Here is a 23,284-nt window from a genome sequence, read left to right on the forward strand (position 1 = left end):
TACCTATACTATCAAGAAGAGAAATTTGCGTAAATGGTTCTCTCTCTTTTCTCTTAAGACTAGCTTAATAATTGAGCCAACAACAAACTTAGGAATTTTACCAATGGTAATAAAAAGTGCAAGCCTCAAGCTCAAAACTGCGAGTACACAGCCCATTGTAGGGTATTATGTTTTATAATGCTGCTGGATATTTCTGCCCATGCCAGGTGCAAGACTAAACTTAATACTATTGAGTGTTTTGATGAAGGCTTATCACACAGCGTAGCTTGAATTGGGTTGCCAAGGGGCATCATGCAGGAAAAGGATTGGGGTAAAAGAGCAACAGCATCCAAAGTCCAAAACATGAATCCCTGGGGTAAACAGGCTGTTCTTTTGCAGCCCATGCTTTATCCATATACAACATTATGATTATAAATTTCAAGAAAATAAATGACCCACATCTTGAACTAGAATTTGTTAGCCTAATCAGCCATAGGTTATGAAGCCACTTTGCCCTCTTGCATTCCCTGTCAAGCCCAGGCCTGTCTAACAATGGCCACAAGCCACCAATGTCATACTTTCACCCTTGACCCAACAGCTGACCCAACACAGGCCATACGCCACTGAGGTCATGCTTTACACTTGACCCAACAACTGTAACATTAGAAATGTTGGCAAGAATTGATGCAGGATCAGGAACAATGAATGGATGTTTTCAAGTTCTTCGGTTAACCATTCTATCCATTTACTTTTGATTTAAGTAAAAACTTCAGCATCCCCAGTGTCACAATAAGAAGTTTTGTCTTGCAGCTGAATTGAACATTGAAGTGGAACAATGTAATTTATTGAGGCCTACGATGGCTGAACATAAAGGTTGTGGAAGCTGAGAAAGCATTATGCCACCACCCATGGGCAAACCTCAAAGACAGCAGTATTTGACTTAATTAAGAAGGAAGCCACATTCATTTTCTACACCTTACTTGTAGATAAAAAGTTGAGTTATCCTAGGTCGGGCCATGGCAGTTGTATCTTCAAGCAGAAATGAGATAACAGGAATACATTTCTAGTACTTCAGGAACAACCCCATCAGAACTGGTAATATGTCCATCAACTGAGTTACTAGAAGCTTGAAATATTACATAAATAGTCAAAAACGACATCTGAGTGCTCAGAAAGAATGTCAATAAGAGTACCCAGCAGCTACATTGGAACAAGGGAAGCTTGAACTGAGCACCCAGGATTACAGCTGGGAACCACTGGAAGCCTACCCCTTGCACAGACCTTCTTCTCCACCATTGCATTACCATGACTATATTATAAACCATTCAGAAACAGACGCAGTTGTCCAAGTCTATTACAGCAAAAATTAAAATTAAAATGAATGAGTTTCATGGACTCAGTATATAAAATTCATGCTTAAACCACATATGGTCTGGAAGGTTAGCTGTCCCCAGTCACCTCCTTCTCCCTCCTACAAAAAGCAATCAGCAAAACTACCAGGCAAATTCAAGGAGATTTTGGAATGGAAGATTTTTATTAAAATCTTAAACACTCAATGACTATGGGCCTCATTATGAAATCCCTGAATTTGACCCTGATAACTCCGCCCCCACAAACTATAATTAACACAGGTATCAGTACTGCTGTGCAGGGCCAGACTGGCAACCCAAAGCAGCCCTGGCAATGTTGTCGGACCGCCCCTCTTCCTCCTCCAGCCCTCCCCTGGGGTTGGGCAAGCGTGTAGCACTGCTGCTTAACAAAACAAGCCACCAGCACTGCTGCTTTTGTTACTGGTGCTCGAGATTGCACATCGTTGCAAAGCCGGCCCCCAGTAACAAACCGGCCCCCACCTTTCCGGCATCCCAGGCAAACGCCTGATGCCCGCTACGGGTAGTCTGGCCCTGCCGCTGTTGGATGGACTTAACAGAGATTGCAGGTGCCTCCCTGAGGTTTCCCTGAGAAATAAAGAATTACCAGGGGGATTGTCCCTCGGTGATTGCTCATTTTACCCGGATTTCACGTGTAGATTTTTGATGTTTTCACTATCCAGAGTCCCCGTGTGAAACATAGAAAATATAGGGATTTACCTCGGACCTGCCACTTCCAATGTTATGTTATGTTATGTTATGTTATTTGTTTTTTGTATCGCGCACAGCTGCCCCAGCAAAGGGGCGTCTTGGCGCGCTGAGAAGGTAAACACAACACAACATCTAAAAAAGAGCAGACTCATTCAGAAATTTAGGCAAACAGAAAGGTTTTAATTGCCCGCCTGAACTGTAGTAGGTTGTCAATTGCCCGGATCTCAGCAGGGAGGGAGTTCCATAACTTTGCGGCCACCACTCGAAAAGAGCGGCCGCCCATTCTACTAAGTCTAAAACGAGGAACCGTCGCCAAGTGCATACTCAAGGATCTCAGGGGTCGCAGAGGGACATAAGGACTTAAAAGATTTATCAGGATTTGAGGAGCCATGCCTTTGAGAATTTAAAAAGCCAGGCAAAGTACCTTAAACTTAATCCTCTGGCTCATAGGGAGCCAATGTAGAGAGTGCAGTGTTTTAGAGGCCGAACACCGTCTAGGCAGTCCCACCACCACTCTGGCTGCGGTATTTTGCACTCGCTGTAGTCGGGTGAGTTCTGCCTGATTAATCCCGGCTAGGAGAGCACTGGCATAATCTAACCTAGATAGCACCGATGCCTGAACCACCAACTGTCTGGTGGGGGCATCAAAGTACTTAAGTATTGGCCTAAGTCCTCTGATGACGCCATAACAAGAGCCTGCCACTCTCTTGGTATGGCAAGTGAAACTAAGAGCCGGATCCAGCCAGACCCCAAGGTTTTTTATCTCACTTACAGGGGAAGGGGTCAACCCCAATTCCTGAGGCCACCAGTTATCATTCCACAGCCCCGCCTGTTTTCCCACCACCATGACCTCAAGTTTTCTTAGTGTTCAATTGGAGACAGTTTTGATTCATCCAATTAGCCACGGCACATATACCCTTGCGGAAGCTGAGGGCCTCCACATCAGAGTCCCCACTCAACGTGACCGTCAGCTGCGTGTCATCCGCATACGAGACCATTGTCAGGCCCCAGCGTTTGACAACCGCAGCCAGCGGTCTAACGTAAAGGTTACATAAGGTGGGGCTCAGGGATGACCCTTGTGGGACCCCCAGTGTCAGCGGGTGCGATTTCGATTTGCCGGGTGGGATAGGAACCTGGAATGATCTATCCGTAAGGAGGGACCGAAACCAGCACAGCGCAGGCCCCCTAACTCCCGCTTCCTCAAGACGCTGCAGGAGGATACCATGTGAGACCGTGTCGAACGCGGCACTCAGATCTAATAGCAGGAGCGCCGCCATTCGACCGGTATCCAGCACGGAGCGCAAATGCTCAACCATAAAAAGTAGGGCGGTCTCCGTGCTGTGTCCTGCGCGGAACCCGTTTTGCGTGGGATCCAAGATGTTGGCTCTGGCAAGATGGTCTGCCAGGATCCCGTTCACGTGGGCCTCGGCAACTTTAGTAACCCACGGCAACAACGAGATGGGGCGGTAGTTCTCGGGCTTTAGAGGATCCAGGGTAGCCTTTTAAGATAGGCGTGACTACCGCCTGTTTCCACCTGATAGGCACAGTTCCTGAGGCCAGCAACAGATTAATGAGAGCCAGCACAGGGGCGCGACATACCAGCGGCATATCCCTCAATTAGACAGGTTTGAGTGGATCCATAGGGGAACCTGACTTAATTTTCCTACTCAAAGAATTGAATATTTCCATAGATAGGGGGGTAGAGTGACCAACTCCACACCACTATCCATGGAGCAGCTGCATGGTTCTGGAGTCAGCTGATCGGTAGGGAAAGTGCGATAAATTGCTTGCACTTTTTCAATGAAGAAAGATGCCAGGCTTTCACAATGGGGGTCTGAACGTATCTCTACTGCAGTGATCCTCTTGGCCATAAGGTCTTTTAATACCTTGAATATCAGTTTAGAGGGATTAGAGCTATTCAGAAATTTCTGTGCATAATGGGCTGCACGAGCTCTACATACCGCTCTATGATATGCTTTGGTTTTGCCCGCGTAACAGATTTTAAGCGCAGGGTCGAAGGATTTTCTCCAGCGCCTTTCGGCTTGCCTGCACTCTCTCTTGAGGGATGCTAGCGTGCTGTCATACCAAGGGCTATGATCTTTAGCCCGGCGTTTCGACCAGACCAGAGGAATAAGAGAATCAAGAGCCTGAGAAATCCATGCACAAAACGAGTCATAGCCACAGTCCACATTTGTGAAAGAACCCAGCGGAACTTTCTCCAGTAGAAGATAAAAGTCTTCTAACTTTAATTTGTGCCACTGTCGTGAGAGAATAGTTTTATTCTGAGGGATAAAAAGAGGCTCTAACATAGGAATAGTCGCTTTCACCAACATGTGGTCAGTCCACATCAACTGAATAGGGCAGCGTATATTGATTCCCTCTAAGTTGGTGAAAAGTGGATCTCGATGTGTGGGGAGAGTCACCAATTGAGAAAGCTGGAGAGCTTCTAAGTCGGCCAAGAAGCTCCGGATAGAGGGTAAGGATGGACAGTGAAAGTGCAAGTTAAGATCTCCGAGCACATTGAAATTTGCACATCCTAATGCCTCTGAGCTGATATAATCCGGGAGAGCGGCCCTAAAGGCGGCATCGCAACCCGGGGGGCGATAAATTAAAAGGCCAGAGAAGGTATAATGATGACTAAAAGAGATTTTAAAACGGGCGCATTCACATCCAGAAAGCTTCAGACCCTTCCATTCACAGGGGAAGCACAGCTTAACCGCCAACGCGATTCCACCCCCTCTCGTGCCACGATTAAGAGTGAACACCGCGTATTCCGGGGGGAAGGCCAAATTTAGTATAGAAGTATCCGCGTCCTGCAGCCAGGTCTGTCATAAAAAAAGCATCAGGAGACTCATTAGTGAGGAGCTCATAGATCTCCAAATGATGCTTTACCAGCGACCTGACATTCAGGTTGCAGATAGTAATATCGCGCACCGCGGGTGCGCTTTTTAGCGGAGATGGAGGCTCTAAGGATCGAGTGCAGGAAGGAGATGGTAGAATCCAGCTGCAACACGTGCAACGATGTGGGCCACATAACGGCTCCACTGGGGGCAGGCAACACTCTAAAGACCGGCCTCGTATCGCCAGCAGATCATCCCTGCAGTACCTGATAGTAGTTGTAGTCATCCTATACAGAGCGAATCGTAGAGTCCTGCCGCGCCCCGTGCTTCCTTAGCGCTGACGGGCGCAGACGGGCAGGACTCTGGCACGACAATGGAACCAGTAAATGTAGCTACTGGTACCACTGGAATGAAAAGGGACCTCGTAATTAAGTCCTATGTCCTTCTGCGGAGACTTAGTCACAATTGTCAAGTCTGACTTTTTCTTTTTACAGGCTTGAATTTCTCAGATTATGGTCACTGGAGCCTGAATGCCCTAATGGTTATGTGAGGCTGACTACACTAAGGACCCTTTACAAGCTTGCATTTTCCATTACAAATTCCAATTTACCTGCTAAAAGCCAGCCCTCTTTGCTGTGTCATATTCATGCTTGCTCTAGGGTGGACATAAAATAACACATATGTTTTAATGCAGCACTTGCTGCTACTATCTTTCAGTTGTATAAATGTGAACTACAGGTATTACCGCTACCCCAGTCCAAGGTTGCTCCCTTTTCTCTCTCAGTCAAACCTTAGATTGGCAGCTTTCTCACAGACACATTACCCTCTTGAGCTGTACTTGTATTATTCATGCCGTAGGGATTTCCCCATAGATGTTGCTGTCCTTGATTAGTTGTTTTCGGCAAGGTCAGACAAGGGTCACAGAAGCAGATTTTATCTTTCTAAAGCATATATGCAACCTAACAATACCTAATCTCCTCAAGGTCCTCTATTAATCCTACCAAGCATCCGCATTGACTTGTATACCTCTCCCACAAATGACAGCACTTAACTCCTAAAATTTAATCTAGCAGAAAGACAATGAAACGAATGCATGGAACGGTTTGCTTACATACACATGGACAATCCCAATAACACTCGACTAACCACTAACCTTGGGTTCCGGAGCAGTGTGCTGCCCATCATAAAGCCATTTAATGCCTCGTCAAGGGTAGCAAGAACTATTATAAATAAAATTACATTTATATAGTTGAGCCACGTGACAAGTGAAATGATGCTTTTATTGCCTGTGCTTATCTGAGATATGCATTTACGATGCTGCTTCTTTGACTTGCGCATTCCCAAAATGCAAAAATATCCATGAAGGATTTAAGAAAATAGATTTACAAACTTACTGAGAATCAGTGAAACACAACTTAAAGTAAAACGTCCTTCACAAAGGTGAAGTTCAGATGATACCGTACAACATGGGCTGAAAAGTAATGCCACAAACATGTGCAACGCCTACTTTTTGGCCAATCGCCACCTGTATGAATAGGCATTAATGTTTAATGACATGGTAAATGCATTCTGGCAAAATAGCCTTAGCTTTTAAGATCTGGTAAGTGAAATATGGATAGGAAGCTTGAAAAATAGCTATGGAAAAAAAGAAGCATTCCCCTTTGAGAACCTAAGAGGGTATTTCTACACTGCAAACTGGGATAATTTAAGATCCAGATCCTGGCAAGGTATATAATACTTGACAACATAAACACATTTAACTGACACTTGTAGGTCGAATCTGTAATTAAACATCTTCACCTTCTAAGCTTTGCAGAATTTTGATACAAAAAGGGATGTTGATTCGGATCCTAAGCTTTAGCTTTAGTAACTGCCGAGTGCAGAGAACTCCATGAACGGGTTTTAACAGCTTTTTCTGCAATACCTAGAGCTTTCTCACTGAATCTTGAGGAATATCTTCTTAGATGGCTTTTACGTAGTCCAGATATGTCAAGACCAAGATAATAATAATTCTAGGTCTTGGGTTTAAAAGACCACAGAGTACTAAGTACTAAAACCGTTTAGACTTTTTTCAAGAAAATATATGTGGCGGCTGTCTCCCAAATGAATACATTGGTCTCTGGACACTGTAGACTTGTGACAATAAATTTGTGTGAGTCAATTTGTCTGAATTTATCATATGATTTATTCGGCAAGTAGTATTCTGTAAAAGCCATTTTGAGCAATCTTTGTGTTTGACAGTGGGAGAGGGGCAATCAGTTTCACCTGTGGTATCATTTTTGTGGGAGTGGGATACCACTAAAATCTTACATCCTCAATAACACACCCATGAGAGAGTGGTTGGATCAGGGAAGATGTTAAACCTCAATTTCATGAGGCAATGTGTTCTAAATAAGGTGCAAACCAGCATACCAAAAGTATAGTCAATTTATTAACGACAAACTCAATAATTGAGCTCTAAAATGGAATTAGAACATTTATAAAAATGTATTACAAAAATTCAGAGGTACAATAGAGAACTTGTAAGGTGCAGTTGCGTAAAGTCATGCGATGAAGGCTCTTGGAAAAACATTTTTACATAATAATAAGCAAACTAAAAAATGCCTCCCAAATAAACCGCAAAATCAGTAAGAAATCAGAGAGCATTCCTAGTAGCATAGAAAAGTTCCCACAGGAATTCAGGCTCACCCCGAAAATTTGAGGGTTTATATAGGAAATCTCCTAATTGAACAGAATGGAAAGCAAAGATTCATCCAGGTGTGAGCGAAAGAATTCCAATTCCAACAAATCAGGACACTGAATTATAGAGGGTCATATCCTGCTTACCACCTGAGCACTATCCCACTACAAGAATATTGATTCAGCCCCTGTATGCTAGTGTCATTCAGAGATAGCAGAACAATATAGTTACAAAACAACAGTGAAGCATTGTGAATGAATGCATTACTTTGAGCAGGAGGAAGAAATCTTACGGAGTTACATTACTGAGCCCATACTAGAGAGTCTTCAGGGCCGGACTGGCTGTAGCAGACACCGGGCATTTCCCCTGTGGGCTGCCAGGTTGGGACCTGTTTTGGCCCCCTGAGCGGCCGTTTTTGTTACCAGGGCCAGCAATATCGGCCCCCTGTAACAAAATCGGCCAAAACCGGCCCTAGAAAACAGCTCAGCCGCAGCCTCAACAGCCGCCAGGGGGACAGGCCGAGCAGTTTGCCAGGGCCGGTTTCTGTTCCCTGAGAGTCTTTTTAGATAACAACGTCATTTGGAAATAAAGAAAGGTGAATATGTGCAGCAGAAATATTAAACCGTGAATGTGACACAATGAGACATTCATGTTGAACAAGATTGCATTGAGGTCTAACCAAGGCCTAGTCAGCATAAGCCAAGAAACGGCACTTTAACCCCTTCGCTGCGGCCGCGATTTCCCCCGTGTGCTGTAAACAAACGAACAGGGCGGGGCCATGACGAACCCCAGCCGTCATCAGCACACGCCCACCGCGGGGCGTGACGGCTGGGGTTCGTCACCAGCATAGGAGGGGTTAACAGACCATATCAAAATATCTTGAAAGGTAATTGCATCACATAAGGGTATACATGTAAATTCAAGTGTATATTACTATTCTGCACATCGTTAATTATGAAAAAATAATATTAACCTCACAAAAACGTCTGCATTATTTTCAGAATATGTTCCTCTTTCCCTGCCCGAGCTAAGAAAACATGTCTCAAATAGCAAAAAAACACGGAGAACTCCTATCTGAGGCAAGTAATTACATTCGACTCGAGTTCTGGTGCAGGCAGCAGCAGCATCTGCTGTCAGAAAAACATTACCCGCCAGTTACGAGCTAATGAAAAATTAATCAGTGCTGTACTTGAATAATACCCACCCAGCGATACAGGCCAACAAAACTAAAAATTCAATATCTTTAGCCGCATCCCCCTCCACCGCCCTGCGTGCATGTACTTTATGAGGTGCTCGTGTTCATAAAAAGTGGTTGGACTGTGCACAGCAAACAGAAGAGGAGGGCTGGTGTGTGCAGTGGTGAGTGAGCCGCAAGCTGGGCCTTACCTCCTTCTCGTGATGACAGGCGCCTTCTTCCACACACTTCAGATTCAGAATGTGAACCTCCTGCGGCTGCCCTGTGGTGCCTCGACTTGCACAGCCAGATAAAACAGTGAAGCTCTCCAGCAGGGCCTGGACAGGATGGGGGTCGGTGGCAGGTGAAAGCAGGCATCCCGTCTCTGGGGCAGGCTCTGCAAGATTAAACCACAGAGAGATGCGTTTCAAATATGTTGTGTGCAGCACAGCATCCGGTTTTCAACAATGCCATGTGTCTGGTGGTTAGAGGTTAGCATCAATGCGCTTTACACTGTGCACAGGGAATAATACAGCATCGTTTCTTGGTCCAGCCAACCAACACCTTTTGGTTACTAGCACATACTTCATTCCGAACATTCGATGCCAAAGCAAATTACCTACAACAATATTTCAGTATGAAATGGTACATGAATTAGGAAGCACAATGAAAACATACTGCACTTGCATATATGATCTCTGTGTGCACGCGGGTGTGTCTGCTTTTTCATATTCCTCGATAAAGACATTTATACAACAGATTCGACATCAATCTCAAACCTTAACAGCGCACTACTGATATAGCACAGGGACCAGCCCCCTTTGCTGCCACCCTCCAGTGGTGAGAAAGCAACAGACACAAAAGTGATGGACGGAATGCGGAACAAGTCAAACAGTCACCCCCAGTCACAGATCTGGGTTTAATCCATTGTTCTTTTGCTCTGCACCCCCAGTTTAGACTCATCCATATGCAAATCAGTCTTAACCCTGCTCCTCATGGGAACAGTCCAGCCTGAACTGCCAAGCCTGGTCCTCCCTGGACCAGTAACAAACAAACATCCTGCGACTCGTTGTGGGATATCACCCCTCATCAGCCAGGCTAGCTTAAATCCAGCTTTGTTCGCCCTAAGTGTGGCAGGGTATGCTCAGACGTGAGTCCCTTGTTCACTTGGCCACTGGATTCAAGATAGCCTGGCTGATGAGGATTATGAATCCGAAACCGGTCCCAGGATGCTTGTTTCCGGTCCAGGGAAGACATGGCTTGGCAGTTCGGGCTGGACTGTTCCCATGAGGCACAGGGTCAGACTGATTTGCATATAGCCATGTCTGAACTGGGGTGGCTGAGTGAACTAAAGAATGGTGATGGATTAAACCCAGATCAGTTGACTGGGGGTGAGTGTTTGATTTGTTCAAACGCTCCGTCCATCATCCCCTTTTGTACAGCTTAAATCCAGTGGCACAGTGAGCCCTCCATTGGTGAACTGACTCATAAATTACGCCAACAATTGTTGGTTGATGGGACTGATATCTGCTACAGTACGCGTTTTGTTTTTGCATAAACAACACACTAAGAAAACCTTTGAACATCTTTAAGATAAAATCTTAAACTAGATATTAAATCTTAGAATCCTGCACCACAATGTTACTGCGAGTTCCCTTGTAGTACCCAATCACACTGCGCCAAAGCCACATGGCCCATTCCAGTGCTTAATTTGTGCCAGTGTTTTTCTGTGCTTGGTACCAGGACTCATTTTTAAACACTGGCACTTGTTTATGAGTACATGAATGAATAAATATAGGCTTTGTAAAGCGCGAACTTAGCCCATCAAGGCGCTGCGGAGAGGGATCAAGATCAGAAATGTCCATAGTTAGCAGGGCTTACAAATTCGGACAGGTAAAGAGCCAGATCTTTAACCCCTTCCACGCTCATGACGAGCTGGGCTCGTCATGGTGTAGCCTCCTCGCACGCTCATGACGAGCCCAGCTCGTCATGAATAATGGAAAATGGAGGATCCCAGCACCGGGGGGGGAAACGCATAGCAGCCAAGTGGTTAAGGCCTTACGGAATGAGGAGTGTATTTCCCGGGTGGAAATTGAGGGAGGGAGGGAGTTCCACAGGTTAGCTCCAGTCCACGAAAAGGACCCCCACCCCCCGCCATCTGGCTTGTCTAATCCTGAGAACTGTTACCCAGTTCTTGCTGGTAGATCTCAGCTCCTTGCCGGGGAGATATCTCCGGAACAGTTTTTTTATGCCTTCTGAACCCATATTATACATCACATCATGGTGCTCTCAGCTTATTGTGAGAGCATAGTACAAGTGTTTAGCAATGCACCATATTAAAAAATGATAAAACTTGCAATTCCAGGCCATGTCGACAGCTTGGGGTGACAAGCAGTAGTCCAAAATCTCCCACTTGTTTCAGTGTGGTGGCTAGTAGGTAATGCTGTCACGGCCATTCGGCAGCGCAGTAGCAGGCACTGTGGGTGGCTGCAGTGGAATACCTTGGGCCCTGGCACTAATATTTTTCTAAATTAAGCAGTGCCCTTCAGTCTACATCACAATGCCCCTAAATAGTCGCTGTCAATGCCCAAACAATGCCCAGCCTACTCTACCAGCCTCAGCACACTCCTCATCAGAGTCCTTTCATTGTGAAAAATAGTCCATTCAGCGTCCCCAGAGCCTCTTTACAGTGCCCTTTCACACCTCCGCAGAGCCTCATCACACAATGGTACTCAGACCCAACACCCCAAGTAATCCCACAGTGCTCCCTGGAGCTCCATAGAGCGACATACCATGCTGTACAGAGCCCCACTGATAGTGGCCCGTCACGCCACACTTTCCCATTGCAGTCCGTTCAGGCCTCATCACAGTTCCACTGGATGACCAATGACAACTATCCCATCAAACACTGCAGCTCGGACCCTTTTCACTGTGTCTCATCACAATGCAACACAGAACTTTTTTTATTTTGTCAGTCTCATATAGCGCAAAGTCGACCTGAAGGCATTGGAGTGCTTTACACGAGCACTAGTTACATTACACAAAGACACATCAATTTTTGTAGGCACAGGGAGGTTAAGTGATTTGGCCAGAATCACAATATATTGAGTCGACGTCTAGACTCAAACCTGGTTCACCAGTTCCAAAGTCTGCAGCCGCAGCTCTGGTTGTTACACTAAATCCTCTCCCCCGCTTAGAGCTCTAAACCACAGTGCCCTTAGGAAGCAACTCATAGGCCACCGCAGAATCACATATAACCACATCATTCTGCCCATTAGGACCCATGTTGCTATGACCCATCACAATGTACCAAGAGCCACTCATATTGACAGACAACAGTGCTGAATTACCATATCCGTTAAAGCCCTCTTAAAGGGTCATCAATGTGCCCATCACACGTCTTCTCTCCAACAACAAGACCTGTAAAGCACTGTGTGAGTGAATGAGCTTCTCCAACCATGCCTACATGGTCGCATCCAGGAAATACTTACTAGTTGACTGTACTCATGAGTTCATCTTTGACTCCTTAGTAATTAGTCAAAAGTGTCTATGGTGCCGCAGCACAATTAGCAGTGGGTCCCCCGGGATCCACAGGCCCAGTTCCAGTCTCACCCGCTACAGGGGTATGGAAGCAAATAACGGTGCAGTGAGTGCACTCGCTGCGGGTGCTCCTAAGTCCCGATCCTGTTTGGGGCGCTCCTTACACAGCTGTTTACACGGCAGGCCTCTCCTGGCATATGGGGTCGCTGGACCATTCCTGCACATGGGCACCAAGCCTTCTCCTCACACCTCACTCAGGGTGTCCTCTAGGTAGGGCTCTTCACTGGAACTTGCTCCCTCCAAATCTCTCCTTTTCTGCACAAGGCACACTGGTCTTAGCAAGCAAGTAGGCGCTGGTGCTCCAGGCTCTAGGGCATGTGGTCTTGGTTCCCTGGGTGATATCCCCTCAACCAGTAGGGAGACTAGCCGGCCTTGGTCCCCAGTCTTGGTCCAGGCAGAAGTCTAGCAGAGCTTTCCCTTCTCACACAGCCCACCTGGCTGCTTGGCAGATGACACATATTGGGGTCTCAGCCTTCCCTTTTTATAGTCTCTTTCCAGACACCACTTGTGATTCAGGTTCTGAGTCTTTCACGTTTTATGTTGGTGTTCTTCTTTTTTAAAGTGTAAATTTTTCCTTTCCTTGTTTCCTGTCTGTCACAGCAGGAAATACTCAGAAGTTGACAGACCCCCAACACAGTTAATGGGAGTGCCCAGAGTTCACACCTGGATGTCAGCCACAGTGATGTGTGCATGAAAAGTTTAATCCAGGGCTCCCAGGCCTACTCTTTATGATTCCCTTATCAGCCCATCTCTTTCCTGAGATGTGTCCAGGCCTCTTCCTTGTGATCTATCAATGAACCAAAATGCAGTATATTGGAAGTGTAAAGGGAGTCTCTTCCTTTTCCCTTCAATGAGTGTCCCACCCAGCGCACAGAGATGCAGCAATACACAAACCTGTCTGGGGGGTTACACCACTACTCATGTCTTCTTTAGGCAGGCCTGAGCTTCCCAAAATCGAATTCAGGGTTCTTCATTTAATGTACTATTGCAGGCACACTTGCACTCAGTGTGCATTTGTAGCAAACTTGCTCTCCAGTACTGTTATCTCCATGCATTGTGCCACTACAGATGAACATGCATTCAGCACACACAGTCAGCCTGCTTGCACTGTTCAGTACTGTTGCTTTTCTGTATTGTGTCAGGATGTGCTATTTGCAAACATACACACTGACAGCACACACACTCACCATGTGCACGCTGCACAACACCACCCTTCGTGTATTGTACTTCACACAAGCACACATACACCCAGCATAAACTGCAAACCCTTCATGTATTGTACTTCACACAAGCACACATACACCCAGCATAAGCTTTCATTGTGCATGCACGTCACTACATCTCTCAGGCATACATACACCCATTACATGCACTAATCACACATATACTGCACAGATCTGCTCTATATCTGTACTGTAGCCCTCCCATGCACACATACATCCAGTGCAGTCACTATTCCTGAGCTCCACAGCTCTCTACATCTACTTGATGTAGGCCAAGAGAAAGTTAAGCACACAGCAGTGGAGCTTTTAAAAAGGCGAGTGAGCCTGTAGGCCTCACTCCAATGACACAGGGTAACAAGCATTTGCAATGCAATAGAACTCGCATTTACGCGAGACCTATTGCATTGCAAATGGGAGTGCGGGCGGGGGGCAGGGGAGCGAGAAGGCACGAACAACGGGAAGGGGGAGAGAAGGCAAGGACAGCGGGGGGGCGAAGGCATGGGAAGAAAAGAGTGCTCATGCAACACTCAAAGTAAAGGGGCCAGTAGTCATGGAAGGATACAAATGACAACATGGCCATCATAAGAAGGGACTAACAGTCTATAAATCAATCTAAAGGCAGCATTTAGAAAGGACAAAGACACACGTCAATGAAAAAGTGGGCAGGAGAGTGGGCATGGCTTCTCCTCCGTACTCTACTACCACAGATCAACCCCAGACCAGAGCTTGCGCGCTGGCTCGGGGCTTGACCTAAAAAGGACCTATTCACTACTACTGATCACTACACAATATGCTGCCACCACTGCGCTCATGCTGCTTAACTCTTGGTGAAGGTGGTAGCCTTCCACTACTATGAGGGTAAAGCTTTGGGCACACTTCCCGGTCATACAACTCCAGAATCTGTGAGACAGGCCTATGTCATGGCACACACGTATGATCTGTCGTTACCTATGACAAAAAATCACCATTAGAGATCCAGGCAACGTAATATTGAGCACTCAGGGCAGGGGTATATGGCTTTAATCATGCAGAGGACCTCTCCGTCCCAACAGACTACGCACTACCCTTAATAGAATTTTTTTTAAAGAAACAGATAGTACACTGCAGGTTCCAGAAAAAAGTGTTGATCAGGAAAAGGCTATTTATCTGATGGCTCCTTCTATAACACCTCAGGCCACCATGATCACAGCACAAACTGCGTAACTTGAAATATAATTAAAATTAAAACAGAAAATAGGAGCCTTGATGAATGATGTTACATCGTGATTGTAAATGTGCTCCACCAGCAATTAATCCTTGGAGACACTTTTCACCAAGTCACTATATGAGCTTAATGGGTCCATGAGTGAGCATGACTGAAAGCATTAAAAAAGACTCCACATCCTAGAATGGTGAAACAATGACTGTACTGTCATCCAATGTGGAGTTGGCAAATTAGAGGAAACTTTATGGAGCCCATTCACAAACTGCATTTTGTAGTACTCCAAAATGTACTACAAAACGCTATTTACAAATCTAAGAGAAGAAGTTACACTTCCGCCGTTCCTATTTTATTTTTTTTTGTATGGAGAACTCTGCCCCATGTGCGGGTCGCTTCACAAATAAGTATATGTTTTAGGAGACAAGGTGTAAGGGAAAAGGGGGTTTAGCTGGAAAATTGAGAATACTTACTACTAAACGAGAGGTGAATAGAGAGAAGTAAGGATTACAGTAGTGTTAGGGTGGGCTTTAGTAGGGATATATTCCCTGAAGTAGAAATCAAGGACACCTGCAGAAACTTTGAGTAGCAAGGAGGTCAACATAGGGAAGGGAAGCATGCTCTCCAGAGCCATGCAGAGGACTTCCCCTCCCAACACCACCTGAAACATTTGTTGTAACGTGATAACAGCATTTTGCTTGATCACATGTGCACCACAGGTGCACCATCGCCTAAAAAGGAGTGCATTTCAGTGCCAGGGCTGGTGTGCCTGGGCCGATGAGCCTCTTCTTTCTTCATATATTTCTTAAAATATTGCCAATTGGTTTTGCACAGTGCATGTGTCTGCAAAAATAAAATAACCAGTGTACGCTTGTCAAGGCAATCCCTATTACTTGTGCAAGTGCTTGTTTTTGTTGTGATATCTCTATCATAACACTTTTTAACCTTGTACTTTGTAATTATGAGTGATGTTTGTATTTTTTCAAAGTGAACGAAAAGCTCTTGGGGGAAAAACTTTCACATTCTTTCTTTCTCCATTCTAGCTCCTCAGCTTTCACTTCCTCACATTAAGTTGAAGCAAACCCCAATTGACCAATGTGGTTAACCTCAACCCACCTCCGCTTACCTATTCTGTGATTTTGGTTGTTTTATTTAGCACCAAGCATGTTGCATTGGGGCACCTTCATACCTCCAAGTCCACAGTCAAGATATACATCATATCAAACAGAGGTAAGGCACAGTTTATTGCTATCCATGAATCTCATTAACACCAATGAAAGCCTTTGTTTACAAAGTGGTTTGACTAACCACCATAGGAGGAAAGTTTGAACACATTTCCTCTTGGTTGGATGCTTCTCTCTGCCAGTATCCACGTCATCGTTTGTTGTGTGATCTAAAACACAGGACACTTGAGCAAACTTGACTACCTTACCTCTAAGCCTAAGGTTTTTGGTACTGCACTCCCTACTAGAAGCACATCCCTGGAAATCCAAAAGGCTCACAAAGAACACACATGCCAAGAGGCTTTCCCTGCCTACAGGCCAAGCCTCTCGCGACCTCCCTGTGAACTTTAGACTTGCTCCTTCAGTGGTACAATTTAGGAAAGACCTTGAAAACCCACCTCTTCACAATCTTCTTACCATCCTAAACTGCATCCCTGGCCTCCCAGACCTTATCCAATGGTGAGTATGTTTCTTCTTATTTGTAAAGGTTCGTTGTCAAAAGTTTGCATTGTAAATATAAATAAAGGTCTCTTCACCTCACGTTTTGGCTCAGTATCGTGTTGCTATGTACAGCTTTCTGCTGCACCCAAGAGCAAGGTCTGTGCTTTATAAATATCCCAATAAAATGAGTAAAAATCAACAATATTTCATGTTTGTGGATGTGTCTATGTAAGGTAAATAGTAATATTAATATGATTAAGGTATCACAAATAGTAAATCAATTTCCCCTCAGGACAGGGAAAGCGGTGATATCCTTGAGTGGAAGTAGTAACCAGTGGGGGTATATAGTAGTGAATTAGTAAACGGTGCATGGTGGTGATAGGAAGCTGAAGTCCACTACTGTGAAGGGTATAGCCCCTAGTCTATCTTTCATAGGTCATTGCCTTTGAAAGTAAAACTATAAATACAGACTTACAAATCCAATCCAAATGAAACTGATTTAAAAGTACTCTTACTGAAAGAGTAATGAAAATCTAAACCTCTACAGAAATGCATTAACAAGATCGCTAAGTACAAGTAGAACAGATTCTAGCATCCAAAATGAACACCTGTGAAAATAAATGTGCATTGTAATCGAAAATGATAGTAGAAAGACACAGCTAAAGCAGGATCTGGAATGAACAACATTCTATGCTGCTTGAAATTTGACCTTAGACTGGATATTAAAAACAGGAAACTTCAATGTTTGGGTTCAATAACTAAAAGACCCATTAGTTTTCCACATGCAGACCACAGTCAGATTATATGAATCTTACAGCTGGCAAACATTTTGCAGCAATTTTGCTCTCAGATTCCACAGTGTGTCAGAGAACTAACGAATATACTCTGTAGTGTTTTGTAATGACCAACTCTGAAAAGTTATTACACTAACTAGTTGCATTTATGTCTCTCACATGTCAGCAAGACTTCTATTTAGGAATTTTAAAATAAGAATCATAAAACTATTTAAGAAAAAAGTTGCAAAGTTGTTTCAGTTTTTTAGATTGCCAAGCCCCACCCAACAAAAGACATATGGCGTGATCCAAAGCCAAACCGCTAACTGGTTTTGTATCATATGACTGCTGCTGCTCGACTCTTGGGACTGCAAGTCTGTAAAACAACACACACATGGAACATGTGGAGGGCAGACCCACAGCTTTTAGCTACGCAGGAATTTATGGATGCTGATCTCCTGCGTTTTAACAAAAATGTGGCTCTTGTTCAGGAAATATCCTCATTTGTTAATCAAGAATCCTACAGGTATGGTAGGGAAAGAAACCTACATTTAATTACACTTAGGTCAAAAGTATATATAAATAAACAATCCTCCAACTCATCTTTATGGATGGGCAACACATTTCAACCAAAGTGACAGACATACATTACCTCAAAAAGATTAAGCTTCAGGGGGCATTTAACCTAATTCTAATTCTGTTTGGTACACCTAGGCAGGGCATGATGGGTAAGAGAGAGTAGACAGTCTATAAATATTTCAGTATCTTATGAAAAGGCACAATAAGCTGACTGTGGAAATAACATCAGCAAACAAAGAAATAAAATAGACATATGGCTAAAGGGACATAGATTGGACAGAAGAAAATATACAAGGGATAACTCAGGAACAGAGGGGAGAAGAATGAAAACAAACAGCAGATGCAAGGGCAGTAAACAACTGCTTAAACTAGTGCCTTCTACTAAAGTAGGTGCAGTGGCATAATGCAAAATGATGAGAGCCCTACCAAAGACCTTTAAAAGTCACTTAGGTCCTCCACTCCGACTTGGTTGAGGATGTAGTTCGTGAACTATGTCAAAGTCATCTGGTGGATGGGGGATTCACAGGCTCAGAATAGATGATATGGGTGGAAGGCAGTTTTAGCTGCTCCAGAACGTCACTGTTTAATGATTAACAACTGATGGAAGATATCATTACAAAAGAAAAATCAAACTATCAAGACAAACAAGTAGCGGGAGAGCAGAAGTCCTGTCTCATGAAGACATGCATACACAAACACACATACTATTGAAGCAATATGAGGGATCGGGTGGGTGAGGCCAGCCTTGCCCCAGAGAGGTGGAAGGTATGTGACCAGAAAATGTGAGATGAATGAGCTGACAAAAGGCAGAATGTGGAGGAGTGGTAGGAAAGAAGAAAATATGGTTTCTTTCACCTGGCCAGAGTTTCCCTTTTTTGTGGAGTGGATTGATATGCAGAGGGGGGGTGTGTAAGCCTGGACTTATTCACATGTAGCTCCGTACCAATTTCGGCACATTTATTATGCTATAAAGTAAATTGTTATCAAAACTATTTTAGGGTACCATCTCGAAGTAAACATATTTTGATTAAAATAGTTTCTCATTACACTCTTCTCACTATGTTCAGATTTAGAGCTCCTTGAGTATGTTTTAAATTCAAAAGCCCGTGAACACTATTAACTCTTACTCTGGCTGTTGGAGTGCTGTATCCACAGTGGAGCCATCAGCGGAATCTATTTCCAAATTTAAAGCATTTGAGAGTCTCCATTAAGTATGGTCAATGCACTCTATCAAGTGCTTTCTCAGTGTCAATGGTAAACAATAAGGCATTTTTTGCTGACCTATAATATGGAGAATCTTTTTTGTATTATCATTGTCTCTCAGGAATAAATCCCGCCTGGTCCAGATCAACCAAGGCAAGCATGTATGAGCTTAGCCTTGTTGCAAGGATACCAGTAAAGATCTTAGGGACCCATTATGATGGCGGGCGGAGAGCCACCGCCCGGCCCGCGTTTGCGATCCGCCAGCCATCTGTACCTGATTTACCCCCGCCATATTAGTATGGCGGGGGGTACCGCAGCGTACAGTAAGACCGTCCACTGCTTTTCCGCCAGCAGGCAATCGTTACGATTGCCTGCCGTGCGGATCTGCGGCATAATATGCTGGCGGTGCTGAGCAGGCACCGCCATCCATATTATGATGTGCAAACCTAAAGGCCTTTATATGGTGGCGATGCCGCCATGGAAAGGCCGGCGGAAGTTGCTTTGGGGGCCCGGTACGGGCCCCTGAGGGGGGGTGGGGGAGCTGCACTTGGTGGGTACCCATGGTACCCCAATACATTGCCATACACAAGGTGGCATGCACCGCGCGGTGCCTGTCACGTTGTGCATGGCAATGCAAACCATGCTCTTTTAACATTGTGGACGGAGCTGCACCCAGCAGCACCGTCCGCAATGTTGAAGCTCAGAATGCGCCCACCAGTGTAGCGGGCGCATCCTAATTGGCCTTGTGGCACCTCTGGCAGTTGGTCCCATTTTCCGTTACAGTGGTGGGCGGACATGTCCGCCCGCCATCGTAATGGGGCCCAAAGTGTCTATATGAATAAGTTTCATAGGTCTGTATGAGCTCCACTGGGAAAGGTTTTTGCCTGATTTAGGAATAACCCTATGGATGCCTCTATCACACATGATTTGAGGGTGCCTCAATCAGCAAGTGAGTTCAATAGTCCAGTTAAGATTGGTGCTAGGGTCCGGCAGAAGGGGATTTGTTCGATTTCAATTTGGCAGTGGCAGAGATACCCTCATCTAGCGATTGGGCCGTTCAAGAGCCTCAACCTGCTGCTGAGTTAATTTAGTTACATGAGCTTGATCAAGGTAAGGTCCAATGTTTATGTTCACATGATCTTGTACAATATAGAGTGTTTGATTGTAGTCCTGAAATTCCGCAGCTATTTGATCATTTACGAAGGCCTCTTCTCCCCGCGGATTGTTTACGTATATTCTTCTCTTTTTAGTCATTTTCGTTCGAAGACTATGAACCAACTATAACTGCCTCCGAGGTAGAACATGGGTTTGAGTTGGAGCAAAACATATTCAGCTCTATTTAGATATATTTTTTTGTAATTGAGCACCTGCAGCAATTAAAGCATGATATACTCCCGGGGCTCCAGTTCTTTTGAGTAATACCTCCAGTTATTTTCCATTTTTCCCTAATTCATCTCTTTTTTTGTCTTTTTTATCTTTATTCTCTTTGGTTGATATATGAATTAGACACCACCCCATGCCATTACTGATTTTAAATCTTCCCAAAGAGTGCATGTAGGGACCACCCCTTTTTAGATATATATTGGGTGTTTTGGGTATCATTCTTTTTAATGCTATCTCTAAGCCTCCAGGGGCCAGGTTGTTAGCTAATGCATATGAAGTGTAGAATAACAGATTCTGGCCATGATCAAAAAATGACATGGCTTCTATTTCCACATCTTCAACCTTCTCTAGCAAAGATATCGTACGAAGGAAGTGGTCTATATGTGCGTTTGTTTTATGTGAGGCCAACTAACAGGTTAAGTCTGGTTGTAGGGGCTGTTTCTTCCTCAATATCCAATAGCCCAGCCTCTTTAGGCCATGTTTTCCCATGTAAGGCTCCAGACTATCTTTCTCACTGTCCATAACAAGATTGAGATCTCCGCCATTCAAACCCGCTCTATCAGGTGTAAGTAGGACATACATAATTGCTTATTTCAGGAATACATATTGGCCTGAATTCGGTGCATAGATATTAACCAGAGTGAATGATTCAGTCCCAAACATTTTTCAGAAAGATAGCACTTTGCCTCTCAACTCTGCCACCTTCTTTCCCCAATTCCACATCACCCATGGAATTTATATGAGAAGAGTATGTCTAACACCTTCTTTTTGGCTGGTGCAGACGGTAGATATTGCCTAGAGAACCAGCGTGATTTTAGTCTGTGTCAGTTCTTGGAGAAGAGGTGGGTCTCTTGAACAAGACAAATATAGCATAAATCTGAGCACTGATAGCACTTTTAGTTGTTGCACCAGGTTGTACACAACTGGAGTCAGGTAGAGGATTAGCAACCATGTCCTACCTGGTCGTCATCTTAGCACACATACCCCTTATTATCTCTTTTTAAAGAGTTTGGCACACGCATGGATCCAGAGCCAGAGTTACAATTTCTCTTTCATGTTAAATATGCACAATCTGCATTTTTTCTACTACCAACAGGCTCCCAACTAGCATCAAAAACCTCCAACGGATATTTAGCCACCATCAAACAAACCTTCCTCCTTACAAGGCTACTCATATTGTATTTCTCAATTAATTCGATATCAAATTCCCATTTCCTCTAAAACTATCATTCAAAATTGTATTTGTTCTTCAATAGTGTCATCTATTGCTTAGGAGACCACTGTGTCCCACAAACAGCCAATAGTCTTTGCACCTAAGGCTCAAGTGCTATCTGCAGCTTCACTCTCATTTCCACTCTTTTAACACTCTTTCTGTCTCTTTCTCGGGGAAACCCTGGTCTTCACATTAACCTCAAACAAAGCAGCCCTGGCAAGAAGGAGTAGAAGAGCAAAAATGCTAGTTCGGTCAGGCTGTGAATTAGATCGAAGCACGCAGCTATGTAAGGTTAAAAGAAGTAAAGACTTTCCAAGACAAGTTGCAAATTCTATTTTCCAGATATTAGCCTGATGATTACCTCCAGGCCAAAAGGAGAGGTTTCATCCTATTAAATCAGCTAAACAAGACAGGGACTGTTTTCCTGTTAGATTACCATGACACCAAAACATACATCTTCTGGGAACCAGCCTCTTTCTACTGAAAACAAGAGAATGAGTGGCAACCCTGTATTTTTAGAAAGCTTATATAAACAACAAAAATAACAATGGTTGAGTCAGACTCGCTGTTATTATATACATAGTATTTCAAATGTAGGATTCAAATACTGTAGTACTTACTATAAGAAATCACTGCATGTGGATTGTACAGTGAATCGATTTGAACAAACTCAGTCACTATATGGTATTGAAGTCAATAACAGAGTTTATATAAAATACTGAAATACAGAGACATGTTCTTCAAAGTTACATAGACATAACGATCAGCCAAAGAGAAGGTGCTCCCAAACAATAGTGATATGGCGCAGTGCACATGGTGAAAATGAAAATGCACAAGAACTACTGTTTAAAAATAATGGCTGCCACACTTGAATCAGAAAAAAATATTATAATGGGCTGACAGTTCAATTTTAATAGTCCAATATATGAAAATAGTTGATGTTTCGACACCAATATATATGAGCGTTTAAAATGGGGTCTTCATAAGATTAAAGTGGATGCACCCTTAGGCAGAAATAGATAGACGAGTGGTCACCAACCGTTACTATAACAAGAGCTACTTATGTTCAATAAAAAACGTCCAGAGCTACTAATAATATTAGTTTTGTAATCTTGACCATAGTGGGCAAGATTACATTAGTGAGCTTCCTTTACCGACAGTGATCAACTGAGTGCATGCATCATGCTTGGATGTCAGGAGTAACATAAGAAAGGCTTCATCAAGTTGGACTGCCTGTACATGGGAAATACATAACGGCTATTGCTGCAATGCCCCTGGCGCCAAGGTAATAATATGAATAATATTTATTACCAGTGGTGCACAATGTGACCCTCAGAAATCAGCTTTAAAGTATTTTTGAAATTCAACAATTTTTCTCTCTACATTACCTTATGAGTTCAGATAATACATCCATTTTCATCTTGAATAGATGCTTTTCAATTTTGATTTACATATATTATTTTAACCAAACAAAGACTTCTTAGTTAGTAGGCTGGGCTGCACACATGAGAGATACTTGAGAGCTATCAGTAACGCATAAGCTACTCGTAAGAGAAGCCTGAGAAAGACAATCTATAACAAATGTATAAAATAATAGTTTACACATTTTCTTGTTGCATGTAAGAGCACAAATACTGTGTGTGGAAAGGACTACTTTATGGAAAAATGGTGGGGGGGGTGAATTGTGCTGCAGGTAA

The 23,284-nt window shown here is 44.0% G+C and overlaps 1 protein-coding gene across 2 annotated transcripts in view; it reads right to left on the minus strand.

The window, feature by feature from the left end:
• The window catches only part of TGFBR3 (transforming growth factor beta receptor 3), a 344,310-nt gene that overhangs the window by 226,276 nt on the left and 94,750 nt on the right, over nucleotides 1-23,284 (minus strand). For both annotated transcript variants that reach the window (XM_078646301.1, XM_078646305.1), the window contains exon 2: nucleotides 8,964-9,148. In XM_078646301.1, coding sequence (XP_078502427.1) covers nucleotides 8,964-9,148 — 185 coding nt within the window. The remainder of the gene's footprint in view (nucleotides 1-8,963; nucleotides 9,149-23,284) is intronic.

The sequence above is a fragment of the Lissotriton helveticus genome, chromosome 1_1 (genome assembly GCF_964261635.1).
Source record: "Lissotriton helveticus chromosome 1_1, aLisHel1.1, whole genome shotgun sequence".
In the NCBI taxonomy this organism is placed as follows: Eukaryota; Metazoa; Chordata; class Amphibia; order Caudata; family Salamandridae; genus Lissotriton; species Lissotriton helveticus.